The sequence below is a fragment of the Thamnophis elegans genome, chromosome 12 (genome assembly GCF_009769535.1).
Source record: "Thamnophis elegans isolate rThaEle1 chromosome 12, rThaEle1.pri, whole genome shotgun sequence".
Lineage (NCBI taxonomy): Eukaryota > Metazoa > Chordata > Lepidosauria > Squamata > Colubridae > Thamnophis > Thamnophis elegans.
In genome coordinates this window covers 49593704-49613464 of record NC_045552.1, presented here as the reverse complement: position 1 = coordinate 49613464, position 19761 = coordinate 49593704, and the positions used below count along the sequence as shown (strand labels likewise).

The following is a 19761-nucleotide window of genomic DNA, read 5'->3' as shown; positions in this document are numbered from 1 at the left end:
GGGATTAAATTTCTGCAGTTGCCTCTTAAAAATAATTTAATTAATGCATTGCAGAACCAAAATCAATTGTCAGAGATGAAATGGAGGCCTTCATTACGGTGGTTCATGGCCTGTCCGCATCAGAATTCAGATATGAATATTAACAATGAATTGGATTTCATGATGTCTCATAGGGGTGCCACTTCTTTAAATGAATGAAGTGACCCTCGTCTTTTGCAGGACTGGACAAGTAACAGCCCAAATCTCATCCTTCAATACTTTCACATCCCTCAGTCAAAACAGCGACATTTTAAAGGTGTGATTATTATATTTTTCTTCCTTAAAAAAAAAACAAAAAACAAAACAACCAGTCCTTCATAATGCTTGTAATTTGTAGTTTATTTCAAGTGGGCCTGTTTGAAGCTGGATGGTTATTTTCCTTTGGCCTTTCATGTAACCGAATCCATGAACGTGAATCGTATATAACCAATTAATTTGATTTTGCAAGTATTCTCAGGGAATGGGCTTTGTTTACACGTCATAGCTATTTATTTCTTTGGAAATGGAATGCTCTGAAGGTGAATCATTCAAGGTTAAGTAGATGAGTACAAGAGAAACCAGAATCACTGGCAACAGTGAAGTGTGTGTGATTAGATAGATAGATAGATAGATAGATAGATGATAGATTTATATTATTTATATTTATATTTATATTATTTATATTTATATTTATATTTATATTTATATTTATATTTATATTTATATTTATATTTATATTTATATTTATATTTATATTTATATTTATATTTATATTTATATTTATATTTATATTTATATTTATATTTATATTTATATTTATATTATTATTTATATTTATATTATTTATATTTATATTTATATTTATATTATTATTTATATTTATATTTATATTATTTATATTTATATTTATATATAAAGTCACAACCCCTGGTATGCCCCAATTATGGGAGGAAGCTAACTGCTTCCATTCTCTGTCAATCGGCTCGTCACAAGAGTCCAACACGACAGAAACCCAATATTTTTACTCTTGCCTTTGTTATATTTGTGTTTTAAAGGTTCGAATCCCAGTAAGGGTATGGCTAGCTGATGAGAGCTAAATAGCTTGAAATAAATCTATACTAGTCTCCCTTTATTTATTTATCAGCACAAATAACAAACACACACACACACACACACACACACACACACACACGTGTGTGTGTGTGTGTCTGTCTGTCTGTCTGTCTGTGTAAGTGTAAAATCTTTATTGTCATTGTACTTAAATACAACGAAATTGGTTCATCAAAATTTTCCCACTGGAAAATATCAAAATAACGAAGCCTTACTTTTATGAATGGGAAACACTACAGAGAACTTAAGTCGGTGTAATGTTGATCTCCCCGATCCCTTATTAGCAGAGGCTTTTCTTAATTGTCAAGGTTGATGTTAAAAATGTACAAATGGCTGCAAAACAAGAATAAAATAAAATAAAATAATTAATTAAATTAAGCCGAAAAACAATATATATATAAATATATATAGAACTGTGTATAAAGGTGTGTAAATATAGAAGCGAAATATTATATACATGTACCGGTATGATGACATGACAATGTTGATATACTGACTGTAAGGTGTTGTAGAAGGGAAAAAAATAATTTAAAAAAACTGCTAAAAAAATGTTCTCAGGATAATTCTCAAAAATAGATCCAGTAAGACGGAAGATGCTTCTCTCCAATTAGAAAGTTGATCAAATCAGAGTGATGGGCAGGTTTAAAATATAGCATGAATTTTAGTAAAGAAAAAAAAAACAGTATGTGTATTTCTGTGTGTGGGGTGTGCCCCCCTCCCCCCCGAGATCAACGGAAAAACTTACCTCTACAGAAACACAACCACACACAGTAGTATTCTTGAGGATAAAACAGCTTGGCTGTTTTTATTTTTTGTCCTTTTCTTTACAAATAGACCTCAACTTACATCCTCAATTTATTGTTTGTTCATTTCATTGAGCCCCCAAATTTTCATTGCTAAACAAGACAGTTGTTAAGTGAGTTTTAAGTTTGGCTTTTGGTCCCATTCTTTTCAAACAAAACACAGTGTCGTATTAGACACTTTTCTTCAATATATTTTATAGAATTCTGTACTCTTCAAAGATTCAGTGGTGAATGTGTATCCACCTGAGTGCGATCAGTGTTTTTAAAAATAGGGAGTGTTGCTTTGACATTCCAATTTCCACTTTGTATAGTGGGCAGAGTTTGCAAATAATGTTAACAACATGTAGAAGTACTTCTAGATACCTGTGTAACACTTAGAAGAAGAAAAATTCTGGGTATTCCTAGCATCTAGTGACTACACAACTGCCTTTCACAGATCTATAGTAAAATCCTCACAGACAATATCTGGCTATTAGTTTTGTTTTATTACTCGCCCCTGGGCTATTTTTTTTTAAAAAAAAAACTCAAAAGACAAGGAATTTTCATTATTTCAACTTCCAAGCTGTTGATCGGGCTCGGTACTTTTGTGACTGTGTGATCTTCCAAGGAGATTTTTTTTTCTTGTAGAAAGCAAAAAGAAAACAACCTCCAAAATTTCAAATGTCAGAGCCTTAGATAACTTGGATCTTAGTCTCGGTCAAACACAACATCTTTGTGTTGCTAATTCAGGTGCTCACCTTAAATCTTTCAGTCTTAGTGCTTCTGAGCTGACTCCTTTGATCCAATTTGTGTTAAAATAATAACACAGGCGGCTTCTGTACCGAGCATTTTCCTACCAACTCGTAAAATTGCCAGGAATAGAAGATAAGAGAATAACAGAGTTGGAAGGGACCTTAGAGGTCTTCTAGTTCAACCCCCTGCTTAGGCAGGAAACCCAACACCATTTCAAACAAATAATTATCCAACATCTTCTTTAAAACTTCCAGTGTTGGAACATTCACAACTTCTGGAGCCAAGTTGTTCCACTGATTCATTGTTCTCACTGTCAGGAAATATCTTCTTAGTTCTAAGTTACTTCTCTCCTTGATTGCTTCTTGTCCTGCCTTCAGGTGCTTTGGAGAATAGCTTGACTCCCTCTTCTTTGTGGCAACCCCTGAGATATCAGAACACTGTTATCATGTCTCCCCTAGTCCTTCTTTTCATCAGACATGCCCAATTCCTGCAACCGTTCTTCATATGTTTTAGCCTCCAGTCCCCTAATCGTCTTTGTTGCTCTTCTCTACACTCTTTCTAGAGTCTCCACATCTTTTCTACATCGTGGCGACCAAAACTGGATATGATATTCCAAGTGTGGCCTTACCAAGGTATTATATAATTCTATAAGCAAGAAGCAGAAGAGACTAAACTAGTTCAAGGCTGCGAGTTGAAAAGTTGGGAGGTTAAAAATCCATATTTCACTCATTGCAGAACGATGTGTTTTGCCACACTGCTTTTTACCCCCATTTTGCTGCTTCCATACTCTTTATCTGCCAGTTAGAGAATTTTATCACAATCATTTGGCTTGCTAAGAATCATAATCTTTTATGGCATCCCTCAGAAGTTCCGTGTCAGGCCTAATGCTTCTGTGCACTGTTCGCTGCAAACTGGGCCTGTTGTTACTGTTGTTATTTCTGCTTCACACCACCCACTGGGAAACATGGAAACTCACTGCTTGCCGACTGCTTTGGTACCCATTTCTGAAAAGGTCTTGCTTGTTTATTTCTGTTTGGCTGAAACAATTGACTCCTTGGGGGATGACTTTTCAGATTCATAAGAATTAATGAATGGCTGGATGGATCCTTCAATGTACTCATGGACATTTTTTTGGCAGTATTAGACAAATATCTGCTTAGCCATTTCAAATTTCGATTTTCTGTTGTTTATTGCACAGAAATGCACAGGTACAGTATAGGTGGTACCTTGCTCAATAGTAGTAACTGTGAGAGGGATCTTGGAGTCCTAGTGGACAACCATTTAAATATGAGCCAGCAATGTGCAGCAGCTGCCAAAAAAGCCAACACAGTTCTAGGCTACATAAACAGAGGGATAGAATCAAGATCACCTGAAGTGTTAATACCACTTTGTAATGCCTTGGTAAGGCCACACTTGGAATACTGCATTCAGTTTTGGTTGCCACGATGTAGAAAAGATGTGGAGACTCTAGAAAAAGTTTAGAGAAGAGCAACAAAGATGATTAGGGGACTGGAGGCTAAAACATATGAAGAACAGTTGCAGGAATTGGATATTTAATGAAAAGAATCACTAGGGGAGACATGATAGCAGTCTTCCAATATCTCAGGGGTTGCCACAAGGAAGAGGGAGTCAAACTATTTTCCAAAGCACCTGAGGGCAGTACAAGAAGCAATGGGTGGAAATTAATCAAGGAGAGAAGCAACTTAGAGCTGAAGAGAAATTACCTGACAGTTAGAACAATGAATCAGTGGACCAGCTTGCCTCCAGAAGTTGTGAATGCTCCAACACTGGAAGTTTTTAAAGAAGATGTTGGATAGCCATTTGTCTGAAGTAGTGTAGGGTTTCCTGCCTAGGCAGGGGGTTGGACTAGAAGACCTCCGAGGTCTTTTAGAAGGGCTTTTAAAACCTCAATTGGTCTTGAGTGTAATTGCACATCTACTTTGCAACTAACCACATGCTTCAAACCAAAAGGGATTTTTGATTTCATAATTTTAATAATTTATCATTGTAGTTCTCATCTCAATCAAGTCAGTGTGTTTTTGTTGGACCTGAAAAAGTAGCTGTGATATGTGATAAACTCCTTTATGTTTTATTTGGGATGAAGTGGCAAAATAACAAAGTCAACTTAGTGAATCCTAGTAGAAAATAGAATAGAATTGTAGAGTTGGAAGGGACCTTGGAGGTCTTCTAGTCCAAACCCTGTCTAGGCAGGAAACCCTACACCACTTCAGACAAATGGTTATCCAACATCTTCTTAAAGACTTCCAGTGTTGGGGCATTCCCACTTTCTGGAGACAAGTTGTTCCATTGATTAATTGTTCTAACTGTTGGGAAATTTCTCCTTAGTTCTAAGTTCTTCTTAGTTCTAAAATCTTGTTTTCACTACTCCATTTGAAGTCCTTCTGTTATCATGTAACTTGCCTTAAAAATCTAATTTCTCAAGCAAAATATTCATTTCTTCCTTCAATTAAGTCAAATGAAGTCTCAGACAGACCTTAAATTGAAAATAAAAATTGATCTTTTTGTCTTAAAAAAAGAAAGACTAACCCTAACCCTTTCACTTATCAAGCAGATAGTAACCGTTTCTAAATATTTATGTTGTTTTAATTTCATTTCCCCTCCATACAATTTTTTTTTTAGATGAGTCAGTAACTTCTGTAATCTTCCTTACTTAGACATTTTGTTCATTTATTATTATTTTTCTCTGCATGACAAATGTGCCACAAAGTTTTTTCCCCCTTTCATTTGTTTTTCATTTAATCTTTTTTTTTCCTCCAGGCGCCTTATTAGAAAGTGAAAAATTACCCTTTTATTATATATACTTTCATCATCTCTTTTTATTGTTAACCTGCAGAAATCAGTTGCCATAGCAGACATGCTAAATGGATTAGCTTAATGCAATTTACTGTTTCTTTTTTTCAAGCCTCTGTAATTTGTACTTTTTGTAGTTATAATTATTTTTTTAAGACAGACAGACAGACAACCATCCATCCATCTAGTGGTGGGATTCATTCAGTTTGCACCTATTATTAACTTTCTAAGCAGTTCGGAGAACCGTTTGTTGGAACAAATCTCTTTTTGTTTTTCTATTCCACTTTGCAGGGCTAATCCTGAAAGGAAGGCAGGAAGGAAACATTCTGGTATTGTTTCTAGCCTAATCTTTATTGCCCTGCTTACAGCAATAGCAATAGCAGTTAGACTTATATACCGCTTCATAGGGCTTTACAGCCCTCTCTAAGCGGTTTACAGAGTCAGCATATTGCCCCCAACAACAATCCGGGTCCTCATTTTACCCACCTCGGAAGGATGGAAGGCTGAGTCAACCCTGAGCCGGTGAGATTTGAACAGCCGAACTGCAGAACTGCAGTCAGCTGAAGTAGCCTGCAGTGCTGCATTTAACCACTGCACCACCTCGGCTTTTACATAAACTGCCTCTCCAGTTAACCCTTATTACATTGTAACAGCTAAGGCGAAGTGCCCATCGACATGAGTGACATCGAGTTGGCCCCACCCACCCAGTCATATGACCCTGAGCCCCGCCTACCCAGCTGGTCATTAGGTGAGAAAAAACGGTTGTTAAATTATTTGAATCCCACCACTGCATCCATCCATCAAGGGGACACACAGACATATAGAACTCTTGAAAACTCTGTCTAGCAAAATTGTAACTGTCTATTCTTATCCTAAAGCATAGAACCAAAAGCTAATCTTCTCATTAACATGCTTCAATTAACACTTAATTAGCATCTTCCAGCATGAATCTTCTACCCGGACCAGGAAAATTGATTTCTGTTTCTGCTGCTATAGAAGAATTAAACAAAGTTGCAGAGACTTTCTGCTGTCAACAGAGCAACAACAAAAATTTCATTTTCCTAATATTTTGCAAAATAGAATGAATGTCAGCAAACATATTAACCTGCTAACTTAAGTGGGTTTTTTATTTTTTTATTTATTTATTTTTCCCACCAAAGGTTTTTGTATACAATGTGTAGAATTTATTATATATTCCACTCGAATGGATTTTCTTTTCTTTTCTTTTTTTACTTTTCCTGGGAGGAAAAAAAAATCATTATTATGGATTTATACAATTAATGGTGCACCTTGAATTTCCGCAGAAAAGGAGGTGCTGCTTTAGAAGGAAGGCATGTTGTCAGCCGGTTACGCTAAAGGACAAAATGGGCTAATAACAAAACGAAACAAAACAAAACCATTTTCTCGGTGCCCCTTATCTTTAAAAAGAAGAAAAATATCAAATGGAATGAATGGGCAGATAAGAATGTCATCTGGCTTTAAAAAGAAAAACGGAAACGCTCCTAGTTTTTTTATTAATTTTATATGCACATCCGAATATTAGGCTTCAGCCCTCGCTCATCACGTCTTTTCTATCAAGCTTGCTCACTTCATATGCCAGTGATGATGAAGCTTTTAGCTGGCTGAGTTGGAATGATGACATGCTTGTCCACAGAGATGGCTTTGTGTGCCACAGGTTTTCCATCACAGTCCTATGCCATCAAAATTAATTTAGGGCAGTGATACAAATCCTGAACTTTGGGCACTGACCGATCAACTCCTTCAGTGCTATTATTGTAACTATTACCTTTCCCACCAGACTGGATACCGGAGTAAGTGACGCTCATAATTTAAGATGTGTTAGCTGGTTTCATTTTTTTAAAAAAAATTATCTCAATAGTTTCAGTTCTTTACCGTCTTTTTATCCAATACAGTTTGTTAATTGTGACCTGTAACGTGCTCAGATCTGTTTGTGTAACCAAAAAGACATGAAGCACATACTGTGGAACAGGTAGAAATCATTTCGCAGCCTCGTTCCCCTCGCCGGATTTTTGATTGAAATGACAACAACAACCGCCAAAGGCCTCTTTGACAAGTGGGCAGCGGGCACAACATTTGTCTAACTTGCCCGAGGCGGTTTTGGAAACAGTAATTTGCAAACTACTGGAAGATTGTTGAAAAGGAAAAGCACAACAAAAGAAAAAAAAATTTTATGATTTGTAATTACCAGTGTCAGAAAGGAATTTATGAAGTTCAAAAAGTTGTCCCAAGATTAAATGCTTCATTTTTGTTTTGCTATCCCTTATATTCATTTTGGCAGGTGAAAAGTTGTTAGCTACTGGGCTTCTAATTTGAGTAGAGTAGAGTAGAGTAGAGTAGAGTAGAGTAGAGTAGAGTAGAGTAGAGTAGAGTAGGCTAAAACATATGAAGAACTGGGTATGTCTAGTTTAATGAAAAGAAGGACTAGGGGAGACATGATAGCAGTGTTCCAATATCTCAGGGGCTGCCACAAAGAAGAGGGAGCCAAACTATTCTCCAAGGCACCTGAGGGCAGAACAAGAAGCAATGGGTGGAAACTAATCAAGGAGAGAAGCAACTTAGACCTGAGGAGAAATTTCCTGACAGTGAGAACAATTAATCAGTGGAACAACTTGCCTCCAGAAGTTGTGAATGCCCCAACACTGGAAGTCTTTAAGAAGATGTTGGATAGCCATTTGTCTGAAACGGTATAGGGTTTCCTGCCTAGGCAGGGGGTTGGACTAGAAGACCTCCAAGGTCCCTTCCAACTCTGCTATTGTATTGTAGTAGAGTAGACCGGGGAAAGGGGCAGGGCGCATGTGGGAGACATGCACCCATGTGCAGGGGGTGCACACACATGTGGGGTCAGCCACACATGTACAGGGTGCAGAGGGAGCACGGGGGGGAGTGAAATCTCCCCCCACAGCCCATTTTTGCTCCCAGGAGGCTGCAGGGAAGCCTACTAGGCCCAAAATGGGTTGGGGGCGGTCAACACTATAGATATAATTCTTTCCTTTTCCTGTCTAATACAGGATAAGGATAAATAAATACATGGACCATGCTGGGTTATCAACTAGTTGTTTCATAAAAAATCATGGTGCTTTGAAAGGTGACATTATGCTATGCACTTTTCTCCCCTTCAGGCACCTACAAGCCTAATCTATAACAAACGAAGTTCCCCTCGATTTTCTCTGCATAAAACAACAACTCTCTTTGCTGTGATTGATACAGGATGCGTTGAAGGAAAACCATAAAAGAAGAGAAATGGAGGAAAAGACCAAGAGAGCCAAACTTGCCAAAGAAAAAGCAGAACGCGAAAAATTGGAACGGCAGAAGAAGAAAAAGCAGCTGATTGACATGAATAAAGGTAAGGCGACGTGGGTGGAGCCAGAATTGAGAGCTCAGTAAATCCCCCCCCCCCATTCATTTGGCTTCAGGAAGGGCATAGAAATCTGGTCCTCCCAGTTGGTCTGGGTCCTGAGGGGCCTCTGACCTCTGGAGGTGGATGACATGTTAAGAAGATGATTTCATCCTTGTACTGTCCACCTCCTGGCTTCCCGTTTATTCGTTGATTTAGTACATTTTATTTATTCATTTTATTTAATCAGTTATCATTTTATTAATTTATAATATGACATACAAAAGCAAATATTAGGGAAATTAGGAAAGGAAAAACAGAAGTGGATAATAGGGGAAGAGAGAAAGCAAGGGGGAAAAAAAAGGGCATTGACTTCCGACTCCTTTGGTGCAGTAAAATAAGGCATTAAAATCTACCCTCAACTTTCTCTGCCGTCCCCTTCTTCTTTTGCCCCCAATCGTTCCCAGCATTAAGCTCTTCTCCAGTGATTCCTTCCTTCTCACTTGGTGGCCAAAGTCTTTGAGTTTCCTCTTCAGGATTTGGCCTTCTGAAGATCAGTCAGGGTTGATCTCCTCCAGGACTGACCGGTTGGATCGCCTTGCAGTCCAAGGGACTTGCAGGAGTCTTCTCCAGCACCAGAGTTCAAAGGCCTCCATTCTTTGGCGCTCAGCCTTTCTTATGGTCCAACCTGTGAAGGTTGGACCATGTGTGTGTGTGTGTGTGTGTGTGTGTGTGTGTGTGTGTGTGTGTGTAATGTGTAGTGTGTGTGTATATGTGTATATATCTTCAGCTAGAAAACCAAGGGGTCTACGAAATGCCATGCAAAATCTGCCCTGCCACATACATAGGACAAACTAATAAGAGAATAAATGCACACATCGCAGAACACAAGAACGCAGTCAGAAAAAAAAGAAAAATCTTCCTCCCTTTTCCAGCACCTCACCGAAACGTTGCCAAGACAATCTCAATCGTACACGGGAAAAGACCCGAATACAACAACACCAAGACCAGTGTGTGTGTGTGTGTGTGTGTGTGTGTGTATTTTGTGTCACAACCCCTGTTATGCCCAAATATGGGAGGAAGCATACTGCTTCCTTTCTCTGTCTATCGGCTCATCACAAGAGACCACAGGTTCAAATCCCAGTAAGGGTATGGCTAGCTGATGAGAGCTAAATAGCTTGAAATAGATCTATACCAGTCTCCCTTTATTTATTTATCAGCACAAATGCAACATATACATACATACATACATACATACATACATACATACATACATACATACATTGTGTGTGTGTAGTCTGTGTGTATATGTATATATGTACGTGTGTGTGTGTGTGTGTGTGTGTGTGTATGTATGTATGTATGTATGTATGTATGTATGTATGTATGCATAATGAGCTGCAATAGCTTTGGTGCAGATTGACAATTGGATATGATAAAGGAAGCCACGCTGAGCTTGCTGGGTAACTGAACTCCCACTGTATTGTGCACAAGGGCATTCACCGAGAGAGGGAATGAGGAGGAAGGCAAGGGAATGAATCAATAGGCTCTTAATATCTCTGCTTTGCAGAGTTGCAAAGGATTGTTGAAATGCATGCTTTCTTCCCCATCCCATCGGATTTCCGAAACAGAGAAGAGAGATGACACAAATATGAATGAGATTGAACGAGAGATTACTTCACTCTGCAGTTGGCTGGTCCTTCCCTCTGTGATCATTTCAGCTCTGTGGTGAAGCACAGCTTACTCCATCCCAATCATAAAACATATAAAAATGCACAGTGTGTGGCTGCAGCTTGTCCTTTTCTACCCAGTGAGCAAAGCTGATGGGATTCAATCTGAGGGAAACAAAAAAAAATACCAATATTTCTCTCTTGACAAATATTATGCAAGATGTCAAGGTATATTAGTTGTGTATCAGAATAAATCACGTAATGAGTGTGAATTGAGGTAGTGGGACTCTTCGGGGCTTCAACCAATCCCTTACATCTTACAATAAAATCAGCATAGGTTATTATTTTGGGTTATTTTTTTTTTAAAGTTGCATATTTAGTTTGTAATCTATTATTCAGCAAGGCAATTAGTGCTGTGTTATTTTAAGAGGTCTTTTTTTTAAGCTTCTAAAAAATGGAAGGTGTGTGTTTGCATTCCTGCTTTGCTGCAGTAAGTTTGCAGATTTGAAAGCTTCAGCAAAGTTACACATTTTCCTCCTCCTAGTTCTAAATTAATGTTGCGTAGATCCTCCCAACAATTGAAAGTAATAGGCTAGATTAGGAGTCACCAACCTTTCAAACCTCAGGGACCACTAAATTCATAATTTTAAATCCTGCACACCACTAACATTGATTTTTTTTAAAAAAAAATAGATAGCATTTAGTGCAATATAAAAAAATGCAAATAATTTTTTCTGTGGACCACCAAAATTTTCTCATGGACCACTGGGCTAGATGATCACATTCTGCCATGTATATTTGTGCTGATTGCTAACTGCCAGGAATTTGGCAATTTTATTCTCACTGACTCAAGGTTGACTCAACCTTCCATCCTTCCGAGGTGAGTAAAATGAGGACTCAGATTATTGGGTGCAAGAGGCTGACTCTGTAAACCATTAGAGAGGGCTGTAAAGCACTGTGAAGCAGCTATATAAGTCTAAGTTCTATTGTTATTAGGAGCCCTGGTGGCACAGTGGTTAAAATGAAGTATTGCAGGCTAACTTTGCTCACAGTCTGGAGTTCAAACCCCACCAGGCTCAAGGTTGACTCAGCCTTCCATCCTTCCAAGGTGGGTAAAATGAGGACCCAGGTTATTGGGGGCAAAATGCTGACTCTGTAAACAGCTTAGAGAGGGCTGTAAAGCACTGTGAAGTGGTATATAAATCTAAGTGCTATTGCTATTACTAATTCAGATCACAAGTCAGCTGGGTTTTTTTTCCCCATCCACTTTGAATTATGGCAAGAATATAAGAAATGCACATTGCTATTACATACCTGGTAAATACAAACCTTCATTCAATCCAATACAAATCTCTAATCTTATGCGTAACTAAGCCGATATAACTATTCAGTTATGACATTTCTTATGCGGTACATAAGTATGTAGAATGAAACCAGGGCCACCCACAAGAGCAACAGGCTTTAATGCAATAAATGTATTAGAAAACATTTTGATGCAAATATTACTTAATCAGAAACAATTTACATCTTCATTATCACTGATTACCATGGCAATTAAAATCACCTGTAAACTTAGTGGCATAAGAATGAAAGGAAGAATGAACTGCCTCACTTACAATTAGTGTTGAATTAATTGTTTTGAAAGGTATATTAACATTCCCTTAACACAGACGAGCATAATAGAGTGAGTTTATTATTGGGGATTGACGGCTATATCGCAATGTCAAGATATTTCGCCTCGGAAAACACATTAGCATCCAAATAGCTAAATCCTAAGCCCACGTCTATTAATATTCAAAATTGCATTATGTGAATAGCTTCATTGTGCTTCATGCGGCAGAGTTAATTCTGTTCTTCTGATTAACAATCCAGGGTAAGAGACCCAATTGCTGTTAAAACAGATGAATCCGTCCGTTTTAACTTCCCTTGACAGATCTAGGTAACTAATGCAGCTCTGAAATGTATGAAGCACAGTTACAGATCTTTTTATCTGACAGCTAAATGCCTTTGCCCTGCACTGAAACCATCTGGATGATAGCAGTCCATTGACCTCATGCTTGGACAGCCATTGGCTTCATTGATCATGATAATGGATTACAGGAGGATAAAAAAAAAGTCTTGAAACATCACAAGGACAAATGACATTTTGATAGGGTGCTAAAACATGATTTCTGAGGGTTGTTGTTGCTGGTTGCAAAGTCGTGTCTGACCCATCGCGAACCCATGGGCAACGTTCCTCCAGGCCTTCCTCTGTTCTCCGCCATCTTCTGGAGTCCATTGAAACTCATGCCTACTGCTTCTTGCAATTAATTAATCAAGGAGAGAAACAAATTAGAACTGAGGAGAAATCTCCTGACAGTTAGAACAATTAATCAGTGGAACAACTTGCCTTCAGAGGTGGTGAATGCTTCAGTGACTTCATCCAGCCATCTCGTTCTTTGTCGTCTCCTTCTTCTTTTGCCCTCCATCATTCCCAGCATGAGGCTCTTCTCCTGTGAGTCCTTCCTTCTCATAAGGTGGCCAAAGTATTGGAGTTTCCTCTTGAGGATCTGGCCTTCTAAAGAGCAGTCAGGGTTGATCTCCTCTAGGACTGACCCATTTGACCGCCTTGCAGTCCAAGGGCCTTGCAGGAGTCTTCTCCAGCACCATTGTTCAAAGGCCTCAATTCTTTGGCGCTCAGCCTTTCTTATAGTCCAACTTTCTAAGCGTAGGGTCACTCTAATCTGGATTGGTGGAGGAAACCATTCCATTCCACCACCATAGAGTCATTAAGATACAGAAGGATCTTCTAAGACTTGAACATTGGGCAATATCTAACAAAAGGCAATGTAATGGTGAAAAAAGTATGGTTCTACATTTAGGCAAGAAAAACAAAATGCACAGGTACAGTATAGGTGGTCCCTCACTCAGTAGTAATAACTGTGAGAGGGATCTTGGAGACCTAGAGGACAACTATTAAATATGAGCCAGCCGTGTGCTGCAGCTGCCAAAAAAGCCAACACAGTTCTAGGCTGCAAAAACAGAGGGATAGAATCAAGATCAGGTGAAGTGTTAATACCACTTTGTAATGCCTTGGTAAGGCCACACTTGGAATTATGTATGCAATTTTGGTCGGCACGATGTAAAAAAGATGTGGAGACTCTAGAAAGAGTGCAGAGAAGAGCAACAAAGATGATTAGGGGACTGGAGGCCAAAACATATGAAGAATGGTTGCTGGAACTAGGTATGTCTAGTTTGATGAAAAGAAGGAGTAGGTGTGACATGATAGCAGTGTTCCAATATCTCAGGAGCTGACCCAAAGAAGAGGGAGTCAACCTGTTCTCCAAAGCATCTGAGGGTAGGACAAGAAGCAATGGGTGAAAACTAATCAAGGAGAGAAACAAATTAGAACTGAGGAGAAATCTCCTGACAGTTAGAACAATTAATCAGTGGAACAACTTGCCTTCAGAGGTGGTGAATGCTCCAACATTGGAAGTTTTTAAAAAGAGATTTGTTCATTCCTTGAGTCAACCTGGCTCATTCTGACATCTTTATTTCTTATTCAAGTTGACAGTGAGTTGTAAAGTACCCTCTGTATTTTAATATAGAATATATAATCCCTATAATGCATCTGTGTATACATGTCATATTAATGAATCATTTGAGGAATAAGCTTTTTTTTTCTGCAGTTCTTTTGGCAGATAGAAAAAAAGAAAAAGAAAACTATAAGTACTGACAATAAAAAAGGCTAGGAAAAAAAAAGCATTTTTTCCCTCTAGCTCTGCTTCTTTGTAATTTCAAAAAAGAAGTAGGGATATTTGATGGTTGGTCCAAAGTAGTGACTTAGTAGGGGCATGTCAATCAGGGACATCGTGAATCAAATGCTAACAGGCAGAAGGAAGCAATCCTTCAAGCAATAAAATCAAGGGGGAAAAATAATATTACAAATGAAACTTTAAAATGAATCCTGTCCAATTAAAATAATCATTCCCTTTGTTTCCTAACACAGTGATGTTTTCCTGATTAAAAAAACAATAAATTTGGTGGTCAGAAGAAACTCATAAATTGGCTACATCTGTATAGGTTTCTTCTAATCTAAATCTTCTAATGAAAAATTCTGGAGCCTGGCTGTAGATTTTATAATGTATCTTTGTTTGATGATACACCGTGTAATACTAAGCGATGAGTTATGTAGAACAGAACATAGAATAATAGCATTGGAAGGAACCTCGGCAGTCTTCTAATCCACCCCTTGCTCGAGCAGGTGATCCTGTATCAATTCAGACAAATGGATGTCCAGTCTCTTTTTGAAAGCCTCTAGTGATGGAGCAAGGGGGATATGGTGGCTCAATGGCTAAGACTCTGAGCTTGTCAATCAGAAAGGTTGGCAGTTCAGCGGTTCGAATCCCTAGCCCTGCATAAGAGGGTGAGCTCCCGTTACTTGTCCCAGCTTCTGCCAATCTAGCAGTTCAAAAGCATGTAAAAAATGCAAGTAGAAAAAATAGGAACCAGCTTTGGTAGGAAGGTAATAGCGTTCCATGCGCCTTCGGCATTTAGTCATGCCAGCCACATGACCACGGAGACTTCTTCAGACCGCATTGCCTCTTCGGCTTTGAAACAGAGATAAGCATTGTCCCCTAGAGTCAGGAATGACTAGCACATATGTCCAAGGAGAACCTTTACCTTTAGTGATAGAGCATCCACAACATAGCCTGGAGGCAGGCTATTCCATTGGTTAATTGCCCTCATCGTTAGGAAATTTCTCCTTAGTTCCAGGTTTGCTTCCCTCCTTGGTTAGTTTCCAACCATTGCTTCGTGTCTTGCCTCTTGATGCTTTGAATATAGTTTGACCCACTTGTCTTTGTAGGAGCCCCTCAAATATTGGATCAGAGCTATCACATCCCCCACTAGCCTTCTTTTCATTATGCCTGATTCCTATAACTGTTCTCCGTACATATTAATATTTTTTCTTGCTCTTCTCTGTACTCTTTCCTAGTCTCAACATCTTTTTTATATTGTGTTGACCAGAATGGAATGCAGTATACTAAGTGTGGTCTTATTAAGGCTTTGTAAAACAATATTAGAACTTCACATAATCTTGATTCCAGCTCTCTATTAATGCAACCTAGGATTGCATTGGCTTTTTTGTCTTTTGCCTCACACTGTTGGCTCATGTTATAAAATATATATTATATACGCAGCATATGTTCATTCTCTTTCTCTCTCTCCCTCCCTCCCTCCGCCACTGCCCTCTCCAATGGGGTCAGTTTTATTTAAGGGAAGAAAAATAATGTCTACTTCCACCCATTTCTTTGCCACGGGTGAAGCAAGAGGGGAGAATTATGCATATTTCCAATATATATATAAATCACTGAGTTAATTTTCTCATGTTACTGCATTTTTAAAAGCCGCAACATGTCTTTTATACTGCATTCAGATAGTTAATTCTGCCAGATAGATATGACTGCTTCTCGAAGTGTTTTACAGATAATTCAAAAAAAAGAAAGAAAAAGACCTTGGCATATGGTTTCAAATGTTTTAAAACCCAGTTATAATAGAGTTCACCATTCTCATTTTAAAACATTACATAATCTTTCTCTGTAATTCTAGAAAATACTTCAATCTAAATATACAACTGTGCGTAGCAGTGTTTCAGGAATGCATCCTTGCACTTTTAATTTGTTATCTCCAGGGAAACAGGCTAAGAAAGCAGAATATTCGATATTGTTGCATTGATTTAGAAAGTTATAAATGACAGAAAAGGAGGAGTACGCTTATTTTGATGGTTTTCAGAGGGCACGCAACATTTGCTGACATGTTTGTTATGTTGTGGAGCCAAACATTTTTTTTAAAAAAATGATGTCGTGCAGCTAACCTTTAGGTGATATTTTTCTGTTGGTTTCCAGTTCTCTGCTTTCATTTATTTAATGAGCCTAGAATATTGGGAAATAACAAACTTAAGTTACCTCTGTGGTCCTGAAGATTTATGCAAGTTCCTTCCCCCACTCCTTTCCTTCCTTCCCTCTTTCTTCCTGTCTTCTATCTCCTCTGTCTTTCTCTTCTCTCTGTCTCTCTCCCTCCCTCCCTCCCTCCCCCCCCTCTCTCTCTCTCTCCACTCCAGTGGTGGGTTTCAAATATTTTTTAGAACCTCTTCTGTAGGTGTGGCCTGCTTTGTGGAGTGGCTTGCCAGCCATGTGACTGGGTGGGCATGGCCAACTTGTAAAATGTGGTGAAGCTCACTTAACAATGCTCTTGCTTAGCAACCAAAATGTTGGCTCAGAAACTCTGGCATTTGAAGCATGCAAGTCTTAAAGCTGTCGAGCTACAAGACCCTTGCCCCCCTAACCCTTTAGGGGAAAAAAAGCCCAGGGATGTTTCAAACTTGACAGCTTTAAGACTTGTGGACTTCAACTCCCAGAATTCCTCCTCCAGTCATGTTGGCTCAGGAATTCTGGCATTGAAGCACACAAGTCTTAAAGCTGTCAAGTTACAAGACCATTGTAACCCTAACCCTTTAAAAAAACCAGGGGTGTTCAAACTTGACAGCTTTAAGACTTGTGGACTTCAACTCCCAGAATTCCTTGTCTTGCTCTTCATCTTGATGATGTGCGGATGGGCAGGGGGAGGGAGCTGGAACCAGTTCTAAATGTCACTGTAGACTTGTGGAAACTCTTCTATAGAAGAGGCTAGAACTGGCAGGAACCCACCCCTGTTCCACTCCCTCATCTCTTTCTCTCTCTCTTCTCTATCTCTCTCTCTCTCCCTCCCTCCCCCCCTCTCTCTACCATACTAGTAGTCCTCGGCTTACAATCATTCTTTTAGTAACTGTTTGAAGTTACAACTGCACTGAAAAAAAGTGATATATGATCGATTTTCACACTTACGACTATTGCAGCATCACCCCAGTCATGTCATCAAAATTTGGACACTTGGCAACTGGCAGGTATTAACAACAGGTGCAGTGTCTCAGAGTCACGTGACTCCCCCTTCCAACAAGTAAAGTCAATGGGGAAGCCAGATTCATTTAACAACTGAGCTATTAACTTAACTAGCCAAGTAATATTAGATGTTGCCTGGCACAGAAATGAGTTTGCTTTCCTTTATTCTTATGGCAGTATATTGGGTGGCTTTGCTCTTGTTGATTTAGATAGGGTGCTGTTCTGTCCCCTCTTCTCCGCTCGTTAAAAGACGACAGGCAGACAAACGTAAAACGGAAGAACTTTATCAGTTCTCGGCTCAGACTGGCTGCGAGCCCCAAAATAAACATAAATAAAGTCTCTGACGAGGAGATAACAGAATGCAAAACAAAACTCTTACAAAACAATTCACTTCTCCAAGTGTCTCCTTGAATCAGGGTTACAGAAAGCAAATCACTTCTCCAAGTGTCTCTCACAAACAAACCATGACCGATGAATGCTGAACAAATGAATGAACGTTGACTCCTGCAACCAGGGCGTGGCACCATCCGTCCTTTTATCACCAGAAGACGCCACTAACGAGCCCCAGCTGCATTGTTAATATTGCATCCCAAAAAGACTCACAGGAGACTTCTGCTGAGTCACAACAGGGTGCTAAGTGTTGTTTTCTTTTTTAAAAAAGGAAGACGATGTGGTTGTTTCTTAGAATTTGAATTTGACCCAAAGTGGAGCAAAAGATGGTCTGTCACTTCTGTCATTTGACAGGGAAATGACAATTTCCAGTAATCCAGTTCTCCAGGCAGGGATGCCTTAAGTAAAAAGTCTATAGAGATTCTCAGTCATCCAGGTCAAGTTTGTCAACTGGACTAGTGAGATTTATAAATCTCTACAAATCACTATTTAGATATAAATCCTTCCATTCCCCACTAACCTGCCAGAGCTGAAGAAGCTTCTTGGATAAGAAGCAAAACATCTTCAAAAGAAAAAAAGAAAGAAAGAAAAGAAAGTCCAGTTGCCTCCTGAAAAAGCACCTTTGGGATGTGTTAAGTACAATTTCATCTACAAAAATTCAGGAGAACAAAACAGGATACAGTCCTCAAGTTGGCCTAAGGTGATCCAATGTGCTCACTTTTGGAAAGTTATAGTCCTTGGTCTGATCAATGTTAAAAGACTACTATTGAGTAGTGGGCTTCAATAGGCCAGAACATAGCTGCAACAGCTTGTATTGACCCCAAAAATGGAACTGAGGAACTGCAGGCAATTACCAGTATATCCTAGGCCCACAGAGCCTTAACCAATCATAGAACTAGAAAAAAGCCTGCCTAAATACAGTATAAATTTTCTACATTTCCCTCCAAAACAGTTGGGGTCATCTAAAGGTTAGTTTCATTTTAGCACAGTTAACAGTTAGGGTCATCCAAAGGTTAGTTTCACTTTAGCACAGTTAACAGTTAGGGTCATCCAAAGGTTAGTTTCACTTTAGCACAGTTAACAGTCAGGGTCATATAAAGGTTAGTTTCACTTTAGCATAGTTAACACAACTATATATATTCAATACATAACAACTACCATCAAGAGCAAAAATTGTCATGTTGCTGCTTCTATTGGTGGTGCAGAATAGTGCACACAAATTGAAATTGTTCTACCTGATCAGGATTGCAAGAAAGATAGGGCCAACCCAAGAAGCAAAATACTACCTGCCAATAATATTACCTACCTGTCAGACAGGGTGCAGGGTCTCCTGCTTGAGTGAGGTGTTGGACTAGATGACCTACAAGGTCTCTTCCAACCCTGTTAATAACTTTGTGTTACAATCTTATCCATGGCTATCCTCTGCCTGATGCTTTGAAGGCTATCAGTATTTAGTTGTTCATCTATAATTTAGTGGGAAGGGAGAAAAAATATATCAAGATGATTTATTTTTTTCTGTCTAGAGTGGCATAGATTAATTATCCCATAGCTCTGTAAAATATGTGCTGTATTAATAGGTCACCCTGTGTTCTCAAGCTTGCTGCAAGTTTTCCGCCTATATATCCATTTTTGATTAGGACCCAAATCCCAAATTGCCCTGCCTGACTATATTTGTGGTGCTGTGTAATTAACATTTTGTTTGTTTTAAAACATAATGAGAAACCTGGAGGGGAGAGCCAGAGGTCCACTCCGAAGGAACTCCTTGGAATAACCCTGAACATTTCAACTTAGTGCATTCCTAACCACCCCTCCTTCTCCCCAAAACACACTGCCCTGCAGCCAAGTCTTTTCTTGGAGATGTAAAGAGGATTCACATCCTTTTACAATCCAAATGGATGCTTGCCTATTTATGTTTGGATAGCCTGTCCAAAGGACACAGTGGCTCAGCGGCTAAG

The 19761-nt window shown here is 38.9% G+C and overlaps 1 protein-coding gene across 2 annotated transcripts in view; it reads left to right on the top strand.

Annotated features, from left to right (window-relative positions):
* The window catches only part of DIAPH2 (diaphanous related formin 2), a 339263-nt gene that overhangs the window by 225205 nt on the left and 94297 nt on the right, over positions 1 to 19761 (top strand). For both annotated transcript variants that reach the window (XM_032227728.1, XM_032227726.1), the window contains one exon: positions 8703 to 8838. In XM_032227728.1, the coding sequence (XP_032083619.1) occupies positions 8703 to 8838 (136 nt within the window). The remainder of the gene's footprint in view (positions 1 to 8702; positions 8839 to 19761) is intronic.